The sequence below is a fragment of the Pogona vitticeps genome, chromosome 4 (assembly GCF_051106095.1).
Source record: "Pogona vitticeps strain Pit_001003342236 chromosome 4, PviZW2.1, whole genome shotgun sequence".
Taxonomy (NCBI): Eukaryota; Metazoa; Chordata; class Lepidosauria; order Squamata; family Agamidae; genus Pogona; species Pogona vitticeps.
In genome coordinates this window covers 192587149-192610578 of record NC_135786.1, presented here as the reverse complement: position 1 = coordinate 192610578, position 23430 = coordinate 192587149, and the positions used below count along the sequence as shown (strand labels likewise).

Below are 23430 nucleotides of genomic sequence, written 5' to 3'. Positions count from 1 at the left end.
CATTACCTTCCCACCATCGTTGTACTTATTTATCTACTCACATTTTTTCATTCTGCATGCTTTCGAACTGCTAGGTTGGCAGGAGCTGGGACAAGAGATGGGGGCTCAGTCCGTCACGTGGATTCGATCTTACGACTGCAGGTCTTCTGACCTTGCAGCACAGAGGGTTCTGCGGTTTAACCCGCAGCGCCACCACGTCCCTTAAAATGGCCTTACCCATCACAAAACAAAACCAACCAGAACGGTGGGTTTTTGCCAAGCATCAAACCTTTCAGCATTTTGGTCATAAAAAGGAGTTTGCACTTATTCTAACTCAAGCCCATAGCTGTGTTTTGGAAGTTAAAATCACCCATTTAGCAGAATGCTAAAGAACAGAAACATTCATTTAGCACAAGAGCCTTGTTGGTAAGTTTGATCAGGTTCCAAATTATTCAGCACTGTTCCAAAAATACCCAGCAGGGAATTACCAAGGAGCTGGCTTTGAGAAAGAAAAGGGGGGGAAGGATAATGAAAAATGCACATGGACATGCACTATGAAGGGAAGTTTTGGAACACCACTAACGAAAAACAATCCAAGGCTATTAAACTTGCCACATTCAAGAGAAAAAATGAGTACCCATTATTTCACTTGGAGCTGCAGAAGTCATGCTTCGGAAGTATAGCAAGATCATTCTTTGATGTTACATATAGCCTTCCTACCACATCATCAAGCCTCTAACATAGCAGCCCAAACATGTTTCTTGCACTATATTTTGGGCTTAACAGGAAGTTCTAGAGATCAGACAGTGAATTGGCAAGTCTTCCTCTGTTCTTTATTTATTTAGAAAGGAAGAAGCCCTTTCAAAAAAGAACTTCTTTTCAAAGATACCCTGGCAAGGCCTTACAGCATTTTTATTTTACTGCATCAGTTCCAAAACCAGCCTTATAAAGACACATAATTAAGATAACACTATTACCAAACATCCCTTATTCAGTGCTCTTCATTCCAGGGTGCTACACTGAATCTGTCACAAGAGCAAATGACTTCCATTCTCATCTTTGTGCTAAAAACCCTCTGTGTAAAGATAAGTAAAAAATATGTAAAATACTAAAGAACTGAAAATTCAGAGGGCTGCCAGAAATTGCAGGCATGCATACAAAAGTATACTCGTGTAAACAGATACAACTAAATTAAGGCTGCAATCATACATAAGAGGAGAAATGGCAGCTGATATCATCAAGCTCATTTTTCCAATCACTCCTGAACGCTGTTCTCTTTCCAGTCGGCTAGCCACTCCTGGCAGAGGGAGGAAGGGTGAATCTCCCTGCAAGGCTGCCGAGTGGCTAGCCGAGTGGTGCTCTGGAGTGATGGGAAGGGAGGGGCCACCACCAGATGTGCGAGTGGACGGTCCAGCCCCAGGGACTGGACCTTCATTGACTCCAGCTATGCAGGAATATTTGTATATGAATGCCTCCATCTCTATTGGTAGAGTTTTTTGAAAAAAGGTATACATAGGACTGCATCATCAGCAATTATATCCCAGATGAGATAATCAAACGGCCATGTGCCACTGGGGTGATAAGGGAGCTGCTAGCATATCATCTTCTTCCACCATCCAACTGCCAATCGACAGATAGAACACTGAGGCTTATGATGTAAAATAAACGTGAGCCCTATATGGTTGTATAATTGCTGAAGTGCTTGACAGACCCCATGCCCCCCTCCACACCCACTACAATTTTTAAGCAGACACCAAAAGTACAGATACCAGAATAGCTTGAGAATATACATTTAGCTTATTTGAGGACAAAAAATTATTGTTGAAATAATGCTTCAAGTATGATTTTAGTAGTATGCAGATTTGTACATGACTAAGAGAGAGTAAGGCTATAGTAATGGCAATTTGCCTTTTTCTAAGCAGTAAGATTCATTCAAACCAATGGAACATCTGAGGAAACAAGAGTATGATTGAGATGAACATGAATTATTTGTATTTTTCTCCACTCTGGACAGTGTTTGAGACATCACATCTTTTTTTGAGGAAGTTATCTTAAGGATGAAGTAACCTTTAATTTTCTCAAAGAAGCAAATTTAAAAGCATGAAATATACTAATTAAAATAAATCCCCTTACTAGTTGATTGGAAGGTAACCCATGTACAATTCATTTTTAAAAGGGGGCTCCAGGAGAGAGCAACAATCCAGAACCAGACAAAGGATATTTAAAGCTACAGTTGTTGAGTGAACAGAAGAACAAACCTTGCTTCGGAAGAATCAGCAGGGCTCTTAGAAGTCCTGCATACAGTGGCAAGCATTGGCCGTGCTGCCATGATAACACAGATATTTGTCCATGAGCCAGAGATCTTAAAATGGAACAGTTGTTAACTGCTGGAGTGATTGAACAAGATTAACTTTTTGTTTCTCACAAAAATTAGCTAAGAAAACCAAGAGTAATGCACACGTTCCTCTCCACAATATATATACAATATATATACAACCAAACTATTGCGCTCTCTCTCTCTCTCTCTCTGTGTGTGTGTGTGTGTGTGTGTGTGTGTGTGTGTGTGTAGTTTGGCTCTATAGATTATATATATTTTGGTTCTATAGATTAGATTCGTCTATACATTTGTTTGTCCAGTCGGGCCAAAGAGGAACATCACAGGAAAGACAAAACAGTGCATCTGTCTGATGTTTAGACTCACAGTATATTTCTGCAGCAAACCTAATAATAGTTGCCCAGAATATATATTGCATTTTATTTGCTATCTTCACGCTAGGTCTTGGAGTCTAGATGACCTGTCACCTGAAGTGTGAATTTGTGAAGTACACAGAAGGATATTGCTCTCGTGTTATTGAATTCTGACTCTGTAACACATATTATTTACTCGTCAGCTCTTGCTGGAGCTCAGGGTACAGAATTAAAATGAAAGGTCTTGAAAGAAAAAGTACATAAATGTTTAATTCATAAGTTATATATTTTCTAGAAATATTCAACTGAACTAACTTCTAATTCAACATGGGCATGGCTAAAGCTGGGGACCCTTAAGAAAGAAACCAAAGGCTTGATTTTTTTCTGCATAAAAACAAGCACTCCAAACCACCATGATGAAAGCTAAGATCCAAGGAATTAGTGCTGACAAAAATGTCAACTCTGCCAAGAAAAAGATGAAACTGTATCACACTTCATCTGTGAATGCCCAAAGACTGCGCAGATTACAAAGTTAGATGATAGAGTGGTAAAGTTAGTGTACTGGTCATTATGCAAAAAATATAATTATCTGGCCTCCAAAAACGCATGGGAACATCACGTAGAAAAGGTGTCAGAAAATGAGGAAGTCAAGATCTTGTGGGATTTCTGGATACAAACAGATAGACACCTTGAACATAACACGCCAGACATAGTAGTAATAGAACGAAGAAATATTCAGATATTTGACATTGCCATTCCAGGGATTGCCAGAGTTGAAAATAAAGAATTGGAAAAATTAACGGAGTACAGAGACCTGGCAATCAAAACATCTCGCCTCTGGAAGAAACATACTCCAGTGGTCCCTGTAGTCATCAGGGCTTTGGGAACAATATCAAGAAATTTCACACAGTACTATAAGCAGTTGCAGATCTCAGAAATCACACCATTAGAGCTACAAGAAGCGGAAATATTAGGAACAGCATACATACTGTGCCAAAATTTAACAGATACTTAGGTTTGTGGTTAAAACTTGTATCTGTTATACAGTGCCAACCAATGTTTTAATAATTTTGACTGTGCCTCATGTTTTTGAAAGAATAATAATAATAGTATGCTGTCAAGTCAATTCTGACTTATGGCAACCATTTTCAGGGTTTTCTGTGTTGAGAGTACTTAGAAGTTGCTTACCAGTCCCTTATTCTGGGGGCGCCCTGGGATTGTCCAAGATGACACAGGCTGGTTCTTCCAGGATGAACAGTGGGGAATTGAACTCCCAATCAAATTTTGGCACCACAGTAAGATGTTTAAACCACTGAGTTATCCAATAGTCACCTCAAGAGCAAGGCAATGGATACAATAAGTTCACGGTTCCCCTGTGTCACTATCCCAGCCACAACTCCTCACAGTGAGGGCCCCTTTAAAAATATATATATTCTTGTCCCAGGCACACCCAGGACCACAAGACAAACAAGCAGAGATGGCCATGCTTCCTGAATCATGAAGCCACCTCTTCACAACAAAGACATTAAATATATGTGGAATGTGGGAGGAGGTAGTGACCTGGTGACAGAGGACAACACTGTACTTTCCATCACAGATGGAACCTGAGCTTGAGCAGCCCCTCACACAACACATACACTGGATTCAGGTACTCCCCTGCTAATTGTCTGTGAATTCAGCAACAAAATGTGGCTTTGAGGAAACAAAACAACCCATTTTATTGTACGAGATTTAAACTACAGAATATAACAATCCCTCCATAAGGCATTTGAAGATGATAGTCTTTGTTATGATTGCTAGATAGAGTGGAGTCAAGGGAATTTCTAGAAAGAATTACAGCCCAGATATCATTTCATCATATTCTGTCTTCTCAAGCAACAGCACATATTCAAAACAGACTGTTATCCTCACAAAATATCCTTGTGCACAAGTAATTTTGGCCTCACAACGTTTGGATTTGCTTTGCTGACTTGAGAAAAAAGTATACCTAATAAACAGTTATGAAATATACAGACAAGCCTTTGGATCAATTATTTCTCTCTCATGGGATGTTACTGCACCATGCAGCTTTAAGTTTTCAATTTTGTCATATTTTCTAAACTATGATCTCTTCGATTTACTTTCAGTTACGCGACACTGCACTTTACTGGAGTGAAAGCATGTATTAGCTAAACAATGTAGTTTGGATTTAGTGTTCCCATGCATCATCATGAAAATGTTTCTCTCAGCAATAGCACCATTATTGTTACTAAGAACAGCTGCTCTGCCATTATAGATAGGAGCACGTTCTACCAGTTTATGAACCAAAAAAAATTGAATTCAAGACAATGGCTGCATCCAGACAATGCTCCAGCCCATGGACAAACAACCAGATGCTCCCTTGCTTGCTTGCTTCCATGCTTGCTTGCTTCCTTAATTCATTCATTCATTCCCTGCCTATCTAACGGCAAGCCACTACTCTAGGTGACTACAAAAAAATTAACAATAAGGATACGAAAAACAAAAACTCACCCTAAAATGGGTGTTGTGGGTTTTCCGGGCTGTTTGGCCGTTTTCTTAAGGTTTTTCCTTCTAATGTTTCGCCAGATTTTTCTTTTGAAAAAACTTTTGAAAAACACAACCTACAAACAGTGTTCAGGCCCACCACAAAAATATAACAAATGTTACAGTCAGCAAAGGACAAAAGGGACCCTCTCACCACTGCAGGAGTATACCGAATACCTTGCAGTTGTGGCCAGGTATATACTGGAACCACAAAACACAGCATCCACACCAGAATCAAAGAACATGAGAGACACTGCAGACTAAAACAGCCAGAAAAATCGGCAATAGCTGGACATGCCCTAAAACAAACTGGACATGAAATTCTATTTCAAAATACTGAAGTACTGGACAACACCAGCAATCATCATGTTAGACCACACAGGGAAGCCATTGAAATCCACAAACACCAGCAAAGATTCAACAAAAAAGAAGAAAATCTGAAACTCCACAAAGCCTGGCTCCCAGCACTGAAAAATACAACCTGCAAAAGGTCAACAAACTCTACCCAGCCAAAAGGACCAGTGATCACTGTACACAAAAGACCAGCTGCAATCACAGTGACAGATCATCTCTCCCCCCTTATCACAACAATACACCTACACCCAAAAACATGCTGATCACCATAATCACCCAATCTCCTGAAAAAGACAAAAGCTGATCCCACAGCTATAAATACTCAACTATCCAACAAACTGCACCAGAGCACAGACAGAGTTCTAACTCCTGTCCTCTGAAGATGCCGGCCACAGAGACTGGCAAAACATAAGGAAGAAAAATCTTAAGAACACAGCCAAACATTGGATCCCAGCCATGAAAGCCTTTAAGAAGACATTCACCCTAAAATCTCCTCTCTAAAGGCACTCCTGCTTTATTCCTCTAAATCCCTCCTCTTGCCTCACTTCCTGTATAACAAAGCACAACATGCTATACATCCAATTCAATAAACTATTAGAGTGATTCAAATCAGGACTGCAAGCCAGAGACAAAGTGTAGTTTGTGGTCCTTGTTTAAAGAAGTGGCTCAAGCCATAGATTGACTCTTTGGACACAAATGGATGGATGTCACAAATTAAGAGCCACGTGCAAAAAGGGGAAAGAAGAGAGTTGAGATTTAATTTGAACTAGTCAAAGGAGAATTTGTCAAAATAGATTTAAAACAGAAGGACTTCTGAAAGTACTAAGGTTTTTTTTACTGGTTTTTTTAATAAAAAGAAAAAATGTCTGAATATATACTTTTAAAAACTGTCCAGAATACATACAATGTAGTCAACTGTTGAAAAATGATATTTTCAGCTTGATTATGCCTTTATAGGCCATCCAGTTATGCTATAATTACAGTAACTGTTTCTTTGGACTCATGATAGGCCCTACACATGTCACTTACACCTTGCTTTATAATTACCTTCTGACAGTCTTTTTCTTTTTCTGTAATGCACTCTATGTGGGACTGCCAATGGAAAGTGTCAGGAAACTTCAGTGGGTCCAAAATGCAGCAGCCAGATTGCTGACGGGGGCTGGTTACAGAGATCACATAACCTCCCTGTTACAGGAGCTCCACTAGCTGTTGACCTGTTTCCAGGCACAATACAAGGTGTTGGTTCTAACCTATAAAGCCCTACATGGCCTGGGCCCAAGCTATTTCAAGGACTGCATCTCCCCTTATGAGACTGCTTGGGAGTTAAGATCATCAGGAGAGGCTTTCTCTTGCTCCCTCCACCTTCACAGGTGGGTACCTGGGAAACGGCCTTCTCTGTTGTTCCTCCCAGACTTTGGAACTCCCTCTCACAAGAGACTAGGCTGGCCCCACAAGCAGGTGAAGACCTTTCTTTGCTGGCAGGCTTTCCCTGTACGACTGGCTGAATGGGATGGGGATATTAATCAATTGTTGTACTTAACTGCTTTGAATGTGTTTTGGTGTGGGTTATTTTTTATCTAGTATTTGTTTGATCCTTTTAAATATTTGTATACTCACTGTTGTTAGCTTTACTATTGTCTTTCAATTACGTAAGAGTTCATGTTATTGGTTTTATTGTTTTTAAATTTTGTTATGCCGCCCAGAGTAGACTATCTGTCTTGATGGGTGGGGTAGAAATCTAATAAAATAAATAGTAAACGTAAGCCACCTTGACTCCCTTTCAAGGAGAAAGGTGGGGTGTGTGTGTGTGCACGCGCGCAAACATTAGGTTCTCAATCTAACACAGAATATGCTAACAATTTTGCTTGCAGGTACAGCCTTATTCTGATGTTCATTTAAATGCCAACCTGCCACTGCAGCAGAGCTGCCCCTGTAGCCCTGTAGCATCCTGCCCTTCCTCCTTATAATTAGTGTACACACCATGACAATGTAAAAGGGTAGGCCTTTCCTGGGTAGTTCCATAGCGATCCTTGTGGTGCAGTGGTTAAACGGCAGTGCTAAAGCTTCAGTGCTTCAGTGCTTCAGTAAAGCTTCTGCTCATGACCTGAGTTCAATTTTGGGCTCAGATATCCACCTAGAGGTTGACTCAAATTTCCATCCTTCAATATCAGTAAATTAAGTACCAAGCTCAATGGGGCCGGGGTCGGGGGGGGGCAAGTGTAGCCTATATAATTTAATTGTAAACCATCCAGAGAGGGCTTTAAGCACTATGAGGCAAAGCACACTTTGCTTTGCCTTCTCTATCTTTGTTGGAGGAATGAGTGAAGTGTACTTTTTTTTTTTGCAAGAGAAAAAGAGGGGAAAGCGGGGGGGGGGGGGAATAAATTTTTACGATGAGGATAATGACCTAAAAGTTATGATTTGACCCAATTCAAGTCTCCTGAATTCTCCCCTCTTTCAATGCACAGCATATTGAAAGTTTGCTGTTCACATGTGCTAACATCTTTTCCTAAAGTGCCTACATTTACACCAATTCAACTCTATTTTTAAGCATGCACATTTAATTACATATTTTATCCTGAATTCATCTCTGCCCTATGGCTATGCCACAGCAAATCTTAAAACAACCACTGAATGAATCATACTGTCAGAAGGAATGGGACTCAAACTTTCCTTCTTTGTTCCTTATGTTTGGCATACCGTTCTTCAACTGTAGACATTAACTTCATTTACCACAACCAGTGGTAAACAAGAAAGCATTTTTGCTTGTCACTTTTGCCTGCCTGTAACTTTGGCAACTGAAAACATTCCAGAAAGTTAGCACACTAGTATTTCAATGTATTTTTCCAAGGCTGTATCTAGGAGAACCCAGCGCTAATTTACTCTGGCTTTTTCTGCATCCTCTTCAGATCTCCTATAAATGAATTGCAGTCACTTTCAATTAAATTGTCCTCCACAAATATAAATGAAGCCACTTTTTAAAATGTCCTCTCAAAAAACACCAGTCTGCATCTTGGCAAATATATCAGTACTACTGCTGCTGAATAAGATAATATTAATCCATTACACATTTTACAAAAAAAAAGAATAAATATGTCAGTATTTAAGTAAGTAAGTAGCTACTGTTTGCAAGTAAATAGCCATTGTTTAGTCCATATATTGCTACAAACTCTTTAAAAATGTTCAGAAGAGAACTGAAAATAGTAAGGGACAATGATCAAAGATTAAACAACAACAATTCACCCAAACATCCATGACTGTTGTAGGGCCCAACAATATATTAGAGATGTAGAAACATTTTATAGGGCATTACCTGGGAATATATCATCATTTTGTTACAGAATACAGTATAATACATTTTAAAGTAAAAACAATAAAATGAACATTTATGACTATGCCAGATCTTTAAATGGCCAGCATGATTATGAATTCTTTAAAAAAAAATCATATGAAAAGATTAATGCTGTCTTATTACTGTATTTTAATCTTCTATCATTTTAAATTGTCTTGCAAGTCTCCTTGGGTCCCAATTCTGGAAGATGAATCAAACAAACACAATCAGCCATTTTGGTCCATTCTGGCCCAGATGCTAATACAGGGCCTCTTTGCTGCTGTCCTTATCACCTACCATTCTTTTTCTTTGGGAGATGGGGGTCATTTGATGAAATATGAACATGGACACAGCATGTTTCTTGCTTTTCCACAAACATGTTACATCTGTGTAACATGTTTACATAGTGCTCTGACTTTGATGCTGCTTGTCCTGTGTTAATGAATAGGTTTCAGTTTCTGCAGCCTCATGATGTGGACAGGACCTTTGGAGAGGTGAAGGCTCCCACATGTCTGCTGGACTCTTGCTCTTCCTGGTTTAAAAAAGCTGCCAGAGAGGGACTAGTCAAGTGGGTAGGAGGAGTGATGAACGCCCCCTGCAGCATGGTAGGATCCCAGCATGCTTATAAGATGCAAGAGTAAGACCATTGCTGAAAAAGCACTCCTTGAATCTCATGATACTGGACAATTACTGGCCAGTTGCTAATATTCTATTTTGGGGCAAGGTGCTGGAGCAGGTTATGGTTTCTTAGCTCCAGGGACTCCTTGATGAGATGAATTACCTGGATCCATTTCAGCCTGGCTTCAGATCTGATTATGGGACAGAGACTGCTTTGGTCACCTTGGTGGATGATCTACGCCAGGAACTGGACATTAGAAATGTGTCCCTGTTGGTTCTGCTGGACCTCTCAGTGGTTTTCAGTACCATCTCCCATGGTATCCTTCTGGGCCATCTTGCTGAGATAGGACTTGTGGCCATTGATTTACGGTGGCTCTGGTTCTTCCTGGAGGGAAGAACTCAGAAGGTGATGCTTGGGGACTCCTGTTTGACACTCTGACTATTGCCTGCAGGGTTCTGTTTTGTCCCCTATGCTATTTAACATCTACATGAAACTGTTGGGAGAGGTTTTCAGAGTTTGGGGGTTTGGTATCACCAGTACGTGGATGTGGCGTCCACCTTCGTGCCCCTTGCTTGACCTTCAAGCCCCAGAGCACACAAAGGCAAACAAACATCACTCTTTTCACTTGCTGCCACCAGGTGATCTTTAAATCACGATTTACTTCAGAAGGATTCAGGTCCACACATCAAGTTCTTTTAAATAAAACCTTGGTTTATTGATTACAGAGATTCAAAAATATCTTCAGCAGTTAATCACATCTAAATTTCCCAAACTACACACTCTATTACTCTGTCTGGCTTTTCTCTCCTGCCTGACTCTTAAATTTCTCTCACTGACTCAATCTGACTTAAACTCACTTAATCTGCTGATTCCGCCTCTTATAGCATCTCTCTCGGCTCCGCCTCACAGCAATATGAATATTCATAAACCATTACATAATACAAGAACCATAGATCTAATAAATGGAGAACGCTATAGTGGATGACACACAAGTAATGGACTGGATGAGGGTGAATAAACTGAAACTGAAATCTGACAAGACAGAGATGCTCCTGACCAGTCAAGAGGCAAATCAAGGAATAGGAATGGAGCCTGTGCTGGACCATGTTACAGTCCATCTGAAAACACAGGTGGTCAACTTGGGTGTGCTCCTGGATTCATTGCTGAGCCTGGATGCCCAGGTTTTGGCAGTGGCCAGGAACGCATTTGCGCCACTAAAAGTAGTGTGTCAGCTATATCCATTCCTGGAGAGGTCTGATCTGGCCACAGTAAACATGCCTTAGTTACATTCTGGCTTTATTGTAATGCACTCTACATGGGACTGCCTTTGGAAAGTGTTTGGAAATTTCAGTGAGTACGAAACACAGCTGGGCCTGGACCCCCATTTTTACAGCATGTCCACCGGCTGGCGATCCACTGCCAGGCTGAATTCAAAGTGCTGGTTTTAACCAATAAATCCCTAAACAACTTGGGTCCAAGCTATCTCAAGTACCATGTCTCCCTTTATGAGCCTGCCTGAGTTTTAAAATCAACAGAGGAAGCTTTTCTCCTCATGGCACAGTGGTTAAACTACTGTACTACAGCCAAAACATTGCTCACGATCTGGGGTTCAATCCCAGGTAGCCAGCTCAAGGTGGACTCAGCCTTCTATCTTTCCGAGGTTGGTAAAATAAGTACCCAGCTCGCTGGGGGGTGGGGGCATTGTGTAGCCTGCATAATTAACTTGTAAACCACCCAGACAGTGCTTTAAGCACTATGTGGTAGTATATAAGCAGCACACTTTGCTTTTTTTCTCTTGGTTCTACCACCTTCACAGGCACATTTTGTGGGAACATTGGAACCAATCTTCTCCATTGCTCTAAATTTTAAACCATAAGAGGCTAAACCTATGGAGAACAAAAACAACACACCGTATTGAATGGATGAATGCTGATGAGTGTCTCCCAACAGGACAAGATTATAGCTGGACCATATGGAAGTCACTTAATAGACTTCAAAGTGAAAAAAGAAGGTTAAAAAAATAATCAAATAAAATGGGGCTACTTGGATACAGGACAGTTTTTCTGGAACTGGGAAGAAATTCAATCAATGCAGCGCCTTGATGTGTACACAATTTATGCCCCACCACACGTACAAAAGAAAATCTAGTAAGTGAAGTTATAAGTAGCAAGTAAAACTATTGAAATAGCCCAAATCTGACAAAATGTCTAATTATCTTAACATTTTGTTTTAATTTTACCTTTATTTAATATCTCTCCATAATTTTTAACTGTGCAACACTCTGATACGAAGGAAGGAAGGAAGGAAGGAAGGAAGGAAGGATAGTAGGATAGAAAGAAAAGTCTTTTTATCCCACAGTCTTGCAAAGTATTCCAGTATTCATGTAACCTTTAGACATGCCTTCACCATTGGCAAGTGAAAGCACTATGGGTGAATTAACAAGGGGGGAAATGAGATAAATATATTGGCACAATCATTTATTAGCATTAGATCTGGTTTTATAGCAGCTGGGAAATAAATCTGTTTAAGTGTATTTAAAATAACATACTCAACCTGGTGAATTTGACAATTTGCAAACTTTCAGAAGTGTAGTTCTGTGTATTCTCAAACTCCTGTTAATAACATTCAATGGAAGCAGCAAAAATATGACAGATAAAGAGTTGGAAGAAGTCCATGTTGGCCTCTTCACACAGTAAGTTGGATCCAGGCTAAGCAACCTGAGTTGGATCCCATTGATACCAGTTCACCGCATTAGTTTCAGCTTGCTTCATGCCTTCAACTGAAGCTAAGTTCAGCTAACTTAGTCTGCAATGTAGATCCATCTTGTTACAATTATAAGTGAAATCTACAACAAATATGGAGAAGGCTGCAACTACACTTTCAGAAAGGACCAAGATCACATTCAAATGATGCAAGCCCTGGTGTAGTTTTTTTTTTAAATGAGCATCGGTGCATTAGTCAACCAGTGTTGGAAGGCTTCCCAGATACTGACAGCACTGTGGTCAGGGCTCAATATGTGGCAAAACTAAGCCTTTGTGTGAAAATTCTAGGTAAACATTCAGCAGAAACCTTTAAAAGCTACACCTTGCATAGCTTTGGTATAGCATTTAGACAAAGAACCAGCCATCAGGGGACCTACCACTAGCCAGTATCTACTCTCCAACCTAAATGGGAGGGGCTCCTGTAAGTGTTGGTAGTGTTGGCCACACTGTAATGTGCACAGCATGTGTGTGAGGCAGTTACACCAGCTCTCTAGCTAGGCAGAAGCCTTGGTGGCCACTTTTATGATCTGTTATGAGGAGTCTCCTCATCAGGTAAGGTTTGCCACACACACCTACTCCTCCTGGGAAATGGACGCAAGCTGATGTCTCTGGTGCCCTTAACATAGACTAACAGGCAAGGAGTATCACAGGAATATAACCAGTAATATGGGATCTCACACTGCTGCAAAGAAGAAAGCAAAACCCCTGAATCAATAAACTCCAGTATGCTCCATCAGCAAGCTTCATACAATTCCTCCCTGGATCCATTAGCTGGTGACTAATATAAATTCATAGCAGTTAAGGGCTATCCACAGCAACTTTGAATTGTTCAATGATTAGGGCTATGTGTAGGGTTCCAATCCGTGTAGGCCTCCAGGAGTAGCAATACACCTGGGAACTCCATTGGTATGCAGGGGGCTGGGACATCTGAGAGGCCCAGGGCTGGAAAACAACCTTGGGTCAGGGGAGGGACACATATGCAACCCGTAGAATCACTTTGTTCACCACTGTTCTTCAAACTGACACTTATTAAGAATGAATATTAATTTTGTGTATGAGACCATCACAAACAACAGAGCAAACTGAATAAAAGTGTCCCCGACCCACCCATATACAGTTTTCTCTCTTGAACTGGAAATGCATGCTGACTTTAGAGCCTGTTTTCTGAAGCAAGCCATCACAAGCATTATAGATTGTGCTGTTCTGTCTTGAGTTTTGACATGTTTTATCATGATAGAGGTGAACTTGAATAAAGGTAAACAAAGGAAAGCTTGCTGGTGATTTTTTCTTGTTGTTCTTTTAGCAAGTTAGATTTGCTTCAATTTTACGATCAATTTGACCACACAAGTCCTTCTGCATTGTTGTTGTAGTAAGTCTCCAAGTACCCTGAGGCATTTGCCTGTTTCTAATAAAACAATGCAGAGTAATACAGAGGAATGTGCAGGGAAGCCTGCCTATACAGTACTGCATAAAGAATAGACACAGTTTTTCCAAACTGTGGTAGATCACAAACCCTCTAATTCATATATAACATGGTGTGTTTTCATTTTTTGTTTTTAGTCCTGGCTGAAGAGCCACTTATCTTCCAAGAAGAATGCAGTGGTGTCTTACCTTGTAATTGTTCCCAGGAACACCTCTGCCTGATCTGGCTTAGATTTACAAACCACTGGGAATCCATTATGGCTGGTGCTGACCAGGAGTTCAGCCAAGAAAGCAACATTTTCCTTTAAACGGAGAACCCTGACGTGACGCTTCATGACATCTCTGGCAGCAAATAATTCCAGATTTAGCCTGAAAGACATTCAGCAGACAGCCAACAATTTATTTAGTAAACAGGAAGCAAAGTGTGCTCTACCATGTTAGCGTCTGATGACTTTATAATGTGCTGGGAAATTACTTCAAGCTGCAAATAAATTGAGGTTTTTTTAAATTTGTGAATATTTTGTTTAAAAGGTAATTAGCCAGTAAGTTAATTGTCAAGAATGACCTATGAGTAAGATGTATGATAAATCCAATCAGATGCAATTAGTGGTTTGTCTAAGAGACATTAATCAAATTCCCCAATTTTTTAAAAGCTTTGTGCTTCAAAATCCTAACTAAAAATGAAATCAGCAAAAACATGTTCAAGTTATAAAAAGTTCTTGAAGGCAGAAGAACTGAAGGAAGAAGTAAAAATAAATATGGCATTCATAACAATGGAAGAAGAGTTAATGGTGCTCAGAACAGTTGGCCCACACAAATCCACAAATCCATTGAGGAAAATTTGTGCCACATCTGTTTTATTTATAATATTTTAACAGTTCGTAGTAAATTGTTGGCTGCCCTGTGGAGCAATGCTGGCAGAGTAGGAAGTCTAACCCAAAATCTGATAAACCACCTTTGTTACCATTATACATTTAAATTTTATGCATGGTGGCCATATGTCTTCTATTTGAAGGCATCTTCTGTCTCAGAACTGAAGGAACATAGGGATGTCCAAATTTAACTGAAGTAACTGCTTAGATAGTAATTTATTTATTTATTTATTTATTTATTTATTTATTTATTTATTTATTTATTTATTTATTTATTTATTTATTTATTTATTTATTTATTCGATGTATATCCCGCCTATCTAGTCAGTTAGGAACACTCTAGGCGGCTTACAACCAAAAAATACCACAATGTAAATAAAAGCAGTATCACATAAAGAAAAGCTTTCAACTTGTGACAACTAGAACAAACACAAAGGGAAAGGAGAGGAAGGAAAGATCAGGAGTTGATTGAGGGGAAGGCCTGCCAAAACATCAGCGTTTTTAGTTGGTTTTTGAAAATACCCAGCGAGGGAGCCGCGCGAATATCAGGGGGTAGGTTATTCCAGAGGTGAGGAGCCACCGCCGAGAAGGCCCGATTTCTTGTCTTCTCCCTTCCATCCTCCCTCGGCGTTAGGCTCCTCAACCTCACCTCCTAACTCGCGCGGGTGACACGGGTAGATCTTGGTGGGAGAAGGCGTTCCGCCAAGTATCGAGGTCCTAAACCGTTTAGGGCTTTATACGCAAGCATCAACACTTTGAAGTTGATGCGGAAACGGATGGGCAGCCAATGCAAAGCAGCCAGGGTGGGGGAGATATGTTGGTATCTTCTCACTCCACTGAGTAATCTGGCCGCCGCATTCTGCACCACCTGTAGTTTCCGCAGCAGTCCCAAAGGTAGCCCCACGTAGAGCGCATTACAGTGGTCTAATCTTGAGATTACGAGCGCGTGCACCAAGGTAGTGAGCTCCCCAACACCAAGATAGGGTTGCAACTGGGCTATCCGCCTAAGATGGTAAAAGGTGGTTCGGACCACGGACGCCACCTGGGATTCCATAGTGAGTGCCGGGTCCAGATGGATCCCCAGGCTGCGAACCCCATCCTTAGCAGGGTCACCCCCCCAAAGGAGAGAGAGTTTCCCAAGGCCCCGACAGTGGGAGCACCCACCCTTAGTACTTCCGTCTTGTCCAGGTTCAGCCTCAGCCCGTTCTCCTGCATCCATTGCAGTACGGTCCCCAGGCAGCGCTGGAGGGACAGAACGGCATCTCCTGCAGTGGGTGGAAAGGAGATGTAGAGCTGGGTGTCATCAGCGTACTGATGACATCGGGCTCCACACCCCCTGATGACCCCACCCAGCGGCCTCATATAGATGTTAAATAGCATTGGGGAGATAATCGACCCTTGTGGAACCCCACAATTGAGATTCCACGGGCCGAGAAATTCTCCCCAAGCTGTACTCTCTGGGGGCAGTCCTCCAAGAAGGAGCGCAGCCAGGCCAATGCCAGACCCCCAATTCCCAGCTCGGAGAGCCTCCCCAGGAGGATACCGTGGTCAATGGTATCAAAGGCCGCTGAGATGTCGAGGAGGACCAGCAGGGACAGTTTTCCCCTGTCGGCCTCCCTCAGTAGGTCATCACACAGGGCGACCAATGCCGTTTCTGTACCATGGCGCAGCCTGAAGCCCGACTGAAATGGATCCAGGGCATCTGTTTCGTCCAGGTGCGCCTGGAGCTGATTGGCCACCACCCTCACGACCACCTTGCTTAGGAAAGAAACATTGGCGACGGGCCTATAATTGCCAATTTCGTCCGCCGCCTAACTTGGCTTCTTCCTAATGGGCCTAATGAGTGTCTCCTTGAGGGCAGATGGAAATCTGCCCTCAAGGAGGGACCCATTAATTATTGCAGTGGCCCATTCCCTTGTTATAGGCCTGGCTGCTTTGATTAGCCAGGCCGGGCAAGGGTCAAGGGAGGAGGAGGTGGCACGACAGCGATCAAGCACCCTGGCAACAGAGTCGGACGTGACAGGCTGAAAGGAATCAAATGTTACCGGACAAGGCAGAGCGCTGGACATCTCTGCTCGACTCACTGTATTCAAAAAAGGAGACAGGTCCCGGCGGATGGCCTCCACTTTAGATTTTAAAAATGCTGCAAATTGGTCAGGTGTAAAACTAGGGGGAGGGCCATCACCCGGGCCAATTCCGGATAGGTCGCGCACTATACGGAATAATTCCGCCTGCTGATTGGACGCTTCGCTTATCCGGTTAGCGAAGTATGCTCGACTGGCAGCCTTTACCTTAGCCAGGTAAAGGTTAGTGGCGACCTTAACAGCTATCCAGTTATAATCCGTCGGGTCCTTTCTCCATTTGCGCTCTAGCCGTCTCCTGACCCGCTTCAATGCCCGGAGGTCCTGGTTAAACCAGGGTGCCGGGCGATCTCTGCGGCGGAGAGGGCGTTTAGGTGCGATCGTGGCCATTGCATTAAGACTCAGGAGAACTGAGCTGAAGACACTACATTTGCTGCCTGGCCAGCTGGCTGGTTTGTTTACAATAGTTTACCCATCCTTAAGAACAACCCAAGGCAGTTTACACCATTAAAAAACAAAAGAAGCTAAAAACAGTAAATATACAATGCTAAAAAGAATCAAACAAATAACATACTTAGAAATGACAAACAAAAGCAACACCAAATCACATTCAAAGTAATAAAGTACAACCATCCATTTAAAAAAAACATGGATAGCCAGTCACTGAGGGAAAGCTTGCCTGAAGAGAAAAGTATTTGTCTGCTTGTGGAAGGAGAACAAAGATGGGGACAGCCTGGCTTCCTGTGGGAGGGAGTTCCAAAGTCTGGGAGCAGCAACAAGGAAGGCCCTCTCCCATATCTCCACCAAATGCAACTGTGAAGGTGGAGGGCCAGAGAGAGAACGTCCTCTCCTGATGATATTAGCACACAAGGAGGCTCATAATGGGAGATGCAGTCCTTGAGATAAGTTAGACTCAAGCCATTTAGGGTTTTATAGATTAAAACTAGAAATGGATCAGCAGCCAGTGGTAGGAATGTAAAGGTTTTTCTGAATTTATAAGTTTTATAAGAATTTATAAGTCCATTTATAAGTTAGCATATAAATGGAGATCCTGGCAGGCACTCAAATGCCATTCTTCGTCCAAGGAGCTCAAAACATCATTAACTTTTTTTAATTTACAGTAATGTAGTGCAACAACAAGAAACAGACAACTAAAGATGACAGTATCATAAAAATATATAAATATTTTGGCATGGTCTACTAAATTATTAAAGATAACAATGGAATGCAGGACATCTTGCATAATTTAGTGACTAATTTCATGGGTCTACAAAATGTAAAACACAGATGGGAATAAGGGCCCAATGGCAACATCAAGTCTATCTGCAGCCTTTATAAACAGCAAATGAGGTGATAAGCCTGTGTTGAGGTTATACTACTTCAGATTCCAGGAGGGAATTTGCATGATTGACTATATTTAAAAAAAAAAACAGAACAAAAAAGTTTTGAAAAAGAAACAGAACTATTGTAGAAACTTAAAGACTGTATGTTTCAATGGATCACAATCCACTTCCTCAGAAATGGAGCGCAATGTTTACCACAGATACACAAGTTGTGCATGATTTGTGTGAATCCTCATACAAACTTCACACCAAGTGAAGAGGGAAACAGGCAGAGATTGGGAACTTTCAAAGCAACAGTAGTGTCAGTAACACAGGTAACAATCTCTCAACATGTTGATTACATATACATCTTTGCCATATGGCTATTTGCCAGGTAAGTACAAGGCTGTCTATGAGGCATGAAGAATTTTGTTTCAGGATACTGTATGGCTGATTTTTCTATTTGCTTCTTTTGCTGTCTCCATTGTGTGAGCTGGTGGAGGAGAAAAAGGAGACAACAGAGAATGTGCCTCAATCGTCTGAGAGGGATATTCAACAGGAAGAGAGTATGAAAAAGGAGATGTGTGAGACACAGGATAAGATGAAGGGGTTAAAGGTGGGAGAAGTCTCTGAGTGATAATCAGCATCATTGTACATTCTAACATGGAATGTCTTTAAATATGTGAGAGCATTTCTCCAGAAGAATATTTTCAAAAATTCAAAGCAAATAGGCTCATGAAGATTAGTGTAGGAGAACAGGCTGCTCTGCTTCTCTCACCAGTCATTTTATTTTCTCCTGTTGCTTTCTAACTCAAGCTACTACACTCAGTAAGCACGTTTATCCATTCACTAGCTGATTATTTTAACCAGAACAATCAGCTGGGCTTCCTGTAAACTATTGTTTCATCACATTGATTGTTTACCTCTTCATATAAATAGATTTCAGGAATTAGTTTTAGGGATGGCCTTTTTTTCATGATTGTTGTTGGTAACATAGAGCCCAACTAAACTATATTCTCAATTCTGAGTTAGAAAATTTGCCTCTTAATACTATTACCATCCATAATTAGACCTGGTCGGTTTTCTAAAAGTAATTTATCAGTAAGAATTGGTTTATTCATATATTCAGTTTTTAACTAGGAAATAGCAATTAATATACTGTCTGTACGGTTTTATCATAATTCATTTTTAATATCTGGTTTTTCAGCATTGCTAATGATTCCCATTTTGCCTGATACCTCCATTTACTAGCTCACTGCTGAAGATTGGCAAGTTCTATCATTTCCTGCATGCAAGTGAAATGAGTATCCCCCTTGAAGAAAAAAAGGTGGAGAACGATGTTTTCCACCATTCTGTGGCACTAAATCTCCCCAGCTGTACAAATGAGAGAAGATCTGGCTGTTTAGCTACATAGACAATTCAGTACTACACAGAGCGTTCAAACATGTTTGAGTTTAAATTAATGTCTGTGTCATTAGCTTCCCTGAAGAGGATTTAAAATGAAATTTATTTACCAACTACTGGTTGAAGGGATAAGATGTGACACTCCAGATGTGCTCTGCTGAGAATATAAACCACTTTAGCACAGAAACAATAACAACTATTTGAAACATGTCTGAAGCTCTGGATTCACATGCATGTTATTCTGATCAGGTAAAGCAGTGGTTAAACGTCAGTCAAAACTGTGTTCACAACCTGGGGTTCAATCCCAGGTAGCCAGCTCAGGGTTGGCTCAGCCTTCTTATCCTTTTGAGGTCGGTCAAATGAGTACCCAGCTAGCTGGGGAGGCAATGTGTAGCCTGCATAATTAACTTGTAAACCACCCAGAGAGTGTTTAAGTGCAACAGGGCAGTCTGTAAGCAGCACGCTTTTTTGCTTTGCTTTAAACCGGTGGTTCAAGAGGGATCCCTCCATAGGTTAACATGGATAAGTGCACACAAAGAGATATTTTTGCATATTCAGCCCAACCCAGCAATGTAGTACTTTGACCTCCAGTCTTTAGAGGCTGAAAAATATCAGCCTATGGAAATAGTAGGCCATTTTTCCTTTATTATTTCTTTTGTAACTACTTCTGTTTCAGATTTAGAGATCATCAGCTATTTCAATCATAACGGAGTGGGAAGCCATTAATAGTGAAAAATCACTGATGGAGTGCCACTGATAATCCTGATTCCATTCTTGGCAATTTGATGGTTTATGGGTGCATTTGAACTTGTTTATGAGTAATTTTGTGTAAAAGGCCAGATTACTCATAGACGTATTTGAACTTGCTTATCAGTTCAAATGTAGGTTGCAGAGAAATCATGAAATGTCATAGAAATCGCAAAGGCTTTCATGGCCAGGATCTAATGGTTGTTGTGGGTTTTTCGGGCTCTTTGGCCGTGTTCTGAAGGTTGTTCTTCCTAACGTTTCACCAGTCTCTGTGGCCGGCATCTTCAGAGGACAGCACTCTGTGCTCTGAAAATGCCGGCCACAGAGACTGGCGAAACGTTAGGAAGAACAACCTTCAGAACACGGCCAAAGAGCCCGAAAAACCCACAACAACCATCATAGAAATCCTCCCCCTACTCATGAGCTATGTTCCTTGAGCCATCTGTAATACAGTGAAGTCCCTTCATTTTAAGCTCTCTGGTCCTCTACAATTCTTACACCTCTTACGGTGTGCAGTTTTTACATCTCTGATAGAGTTGCCATATCCCACTTCAGCATACCCAGGCACCCTAAACTGCAAATTATACATGTTTTGCATGTTTGAAAGAACATCAATGGTTGGAATCCCCCCCCACCACTATTTTCATCCTTGGAACCATTTAAATAGTACACATTGATCTGAGACAGACAGTATCCTGTAATGGTTAAAAACATTAGACTCTGAATTGCAACTCCGTGCATCCTTCTTCCCTTGCTGGCTAGGGCTGCTGAAGTTGTAGGTCCAAAATATGCAGAATGTCAACAGTTGATTACCCCCAACCTAGAGACTGTCTTTCATACCTGTCCCAAAGCAGTAGGATATAGAGTGTGGTCCCTGGTGCTGGTTTTAAAGTTCTGGCAGATGCACATGAAAGATGGCTCTTAAATTCAGTATAGCTTTTAAAATACAGATAACCTTTCTAAAGAAATCTTCATAATGATCTGTTCTTATATCAACACAGCTGGATTACTTGGTTGCTTTTAAGTGGAAAACCTCAGCAATTTGTTCTGCCTACCAGCTGGTGGCCAGATATTACAGCATCCTTAACCAATTAGTAAAATGTCCCATAGAAGGACTATGCTTACTGTGTGTTCCACCTGCAAAGTACCACATCTGAGAGCTAATGGGGATCAGTGTAACTGAAACTCTCCAATAAATTAGCTGCCACCCACCTAAATCTTTTTTTAACCAGTAACAACTATTCCATTTATTTTCCTCTCTCATCAGTGTGTCTGTCACTATTTTCCTGTTATGCACAATGAACTGCAGTGCAGAAGTATGGACGGTCCAGGAACATGAAACACTCATTTACCTCATATGCGGGTTCCCTGGGCTTCCTTCTTCACCCTTGGTTATGCTGACTAGGACCATAGAAGCTACAGACCCCAAACAAATTGAGTGCCACCTTTGTTTGCCCCCAACCTAGATACTGCCATGGAAACAGCACTGACTCTGATACATGCCCTAAAGCAGTAGAGGGTAGGGTAGGGTAGAGCAGGGTCGCTGGTGCTAATTTTAATGGTTTTGCAGAGCTGAAATAATTTTATGTAGCTGAACTTTTCAGAAATATAAATCCTGGGAGTACAAAGGAAGAAATTGGCAGGAGTTTGGAAATATTCTGCAGACTAGTAGACTTGTAGCCGAGAAGTGTGAATCTCCTTGACTGTAATATATATGTAACAAGTAGGTACAACTTGGTCCTTTCTTTGCTGGAAACACTCATAAGCATTTTATTTGGCCAGTATAGACAGATAAAAATTTAATTTTCATTCAGTTGTGAATTTACAAGAATTTTAAAATCACATGTTCAGGATGGAAAGAATTTGAGGTTTTAAAAAAATCAAACACAGGATAAAATGAAACTCCCAGGGGGTTCCCGTTCCTATTTCCCGTGATTCATAAGGGAAACAATCAGAATCATTTTATTTATATTTAGTTTTTGTGAAAAATTGCATTATGAGCTCCTCACCCCCAATTTATCAGAGAGCAACATTTGGCTCTGAATTAAATACCTGACAATCAATTATAGACAGTTCTTTGAAAAGCTACAACCAGAACCTTTCACAACATCACAATTGTATCCTATTTACATGGCTTTGTCATAACAAATTTGCAAAGTAGCCAACCTTTTCTACCCCGTGAAATACCAGATTCATTGCCCAGGTTGGTGAGTTTATTCTCTCTCTCTCTTTCTCTCTCTCTCTCTCTCTCTCTCTCTCTCTCTCACACACACACACACACACACACACACATACACCACGCATGCACACACACAAACACACAAACACACAATTAAAGGTGGCAGATTTCCACATACAAATTTGGAAGTGTGTGTGATTCCCCACCCCCAAATAAATACATTTCATGCCATAGTAAAATATTTATACACAAATGCCAACTTCTGGAAGTCCATGTCAGCATTTTGGAAGACAGAATATGAAAAGCTCATCAATATTCAGCTATCCTATTTTTCCCAACATGTTTTTTATGTAAAACAATGTACAAGCATCGTCAGAATTCTTTACTCCCTAAATCAACTTTATATGGCATATCATGCAGAAACACCTGGAGTTTTGACAAGGCTAATGTTAAGCTTAGCTCTTAACTTAACCTGTCCCATTAAAAAAGATATAGTAGGATGTTTTCAGTCCTGAAGTGCATAGTGACTTAGAGAAGCAAGAAGAATTTTCAAGTTGTAAATGTGCCCCTCTTCACTTGTACTCATTAAAAAGTATTCCCTGGCACCTAACAGCTCTTGGCATTCCAGTTAACTAATTTTCAGAAGAGGAAGGAAAGCCATGAGGAATCTCTGTGTTAGATATAACTTGAATACAGCAAACTACAGTATATGAATAGAAATAAATACTTAGAATAGTGAAATTTATGCTATACAGCAAGAGATAAAGAGCTTTGTCCCTATTGTTCCCTGGGTTAATTAATGGAAAACACACTCAATGTTTGACACTTCTAATCCAGAGTTTATGCCCAGCCTTGGCTGGAAAAGGAGCCAAAATAAAAATATTGCCACTTTCCCATTGCTAATATATCACTAGATATGTGTACAGGATAAACTTCATTTTGGGTTCTTTCAGGGGGTACCTCAATTGTCCGGGGTGTCTTTGGTTTACTAGTCCTTTCATCAGACATGAAAAGGGACAGCTCTTTCGGGTTCTCCCATTTTGTTTTTCTCATTAATGTTCTGACTGGCAGCCATCCAATAGCCCTAAAAAGCCCTTAAAATACTTCAAAAAAGCATTATACTAAC

General features: G+C 40.9%; 1 protein-coding gene across 1 annotated transcript in view; it reads right to left on the bottom strand.

Annotated features, from left to right (window-relative positions):
* The window catches only part of LOC110077654 (chloride channel protein C), an 82759-nt gene that overhangs the window by 8526 nt on the left and 50803 nt on the right, over window positions 1-23430 (bottom strand). Inside the window, exon 13 of the mRNA XM_072998918.2 lies at window positions 13889-14068. Coding sequence (XP_072855019.2) covers window positions 13889-14068 — 180 coding nt within the window. The remainder of the gene's footprint in view (window positions 1-13888; window positions 14069-23430) is intronic.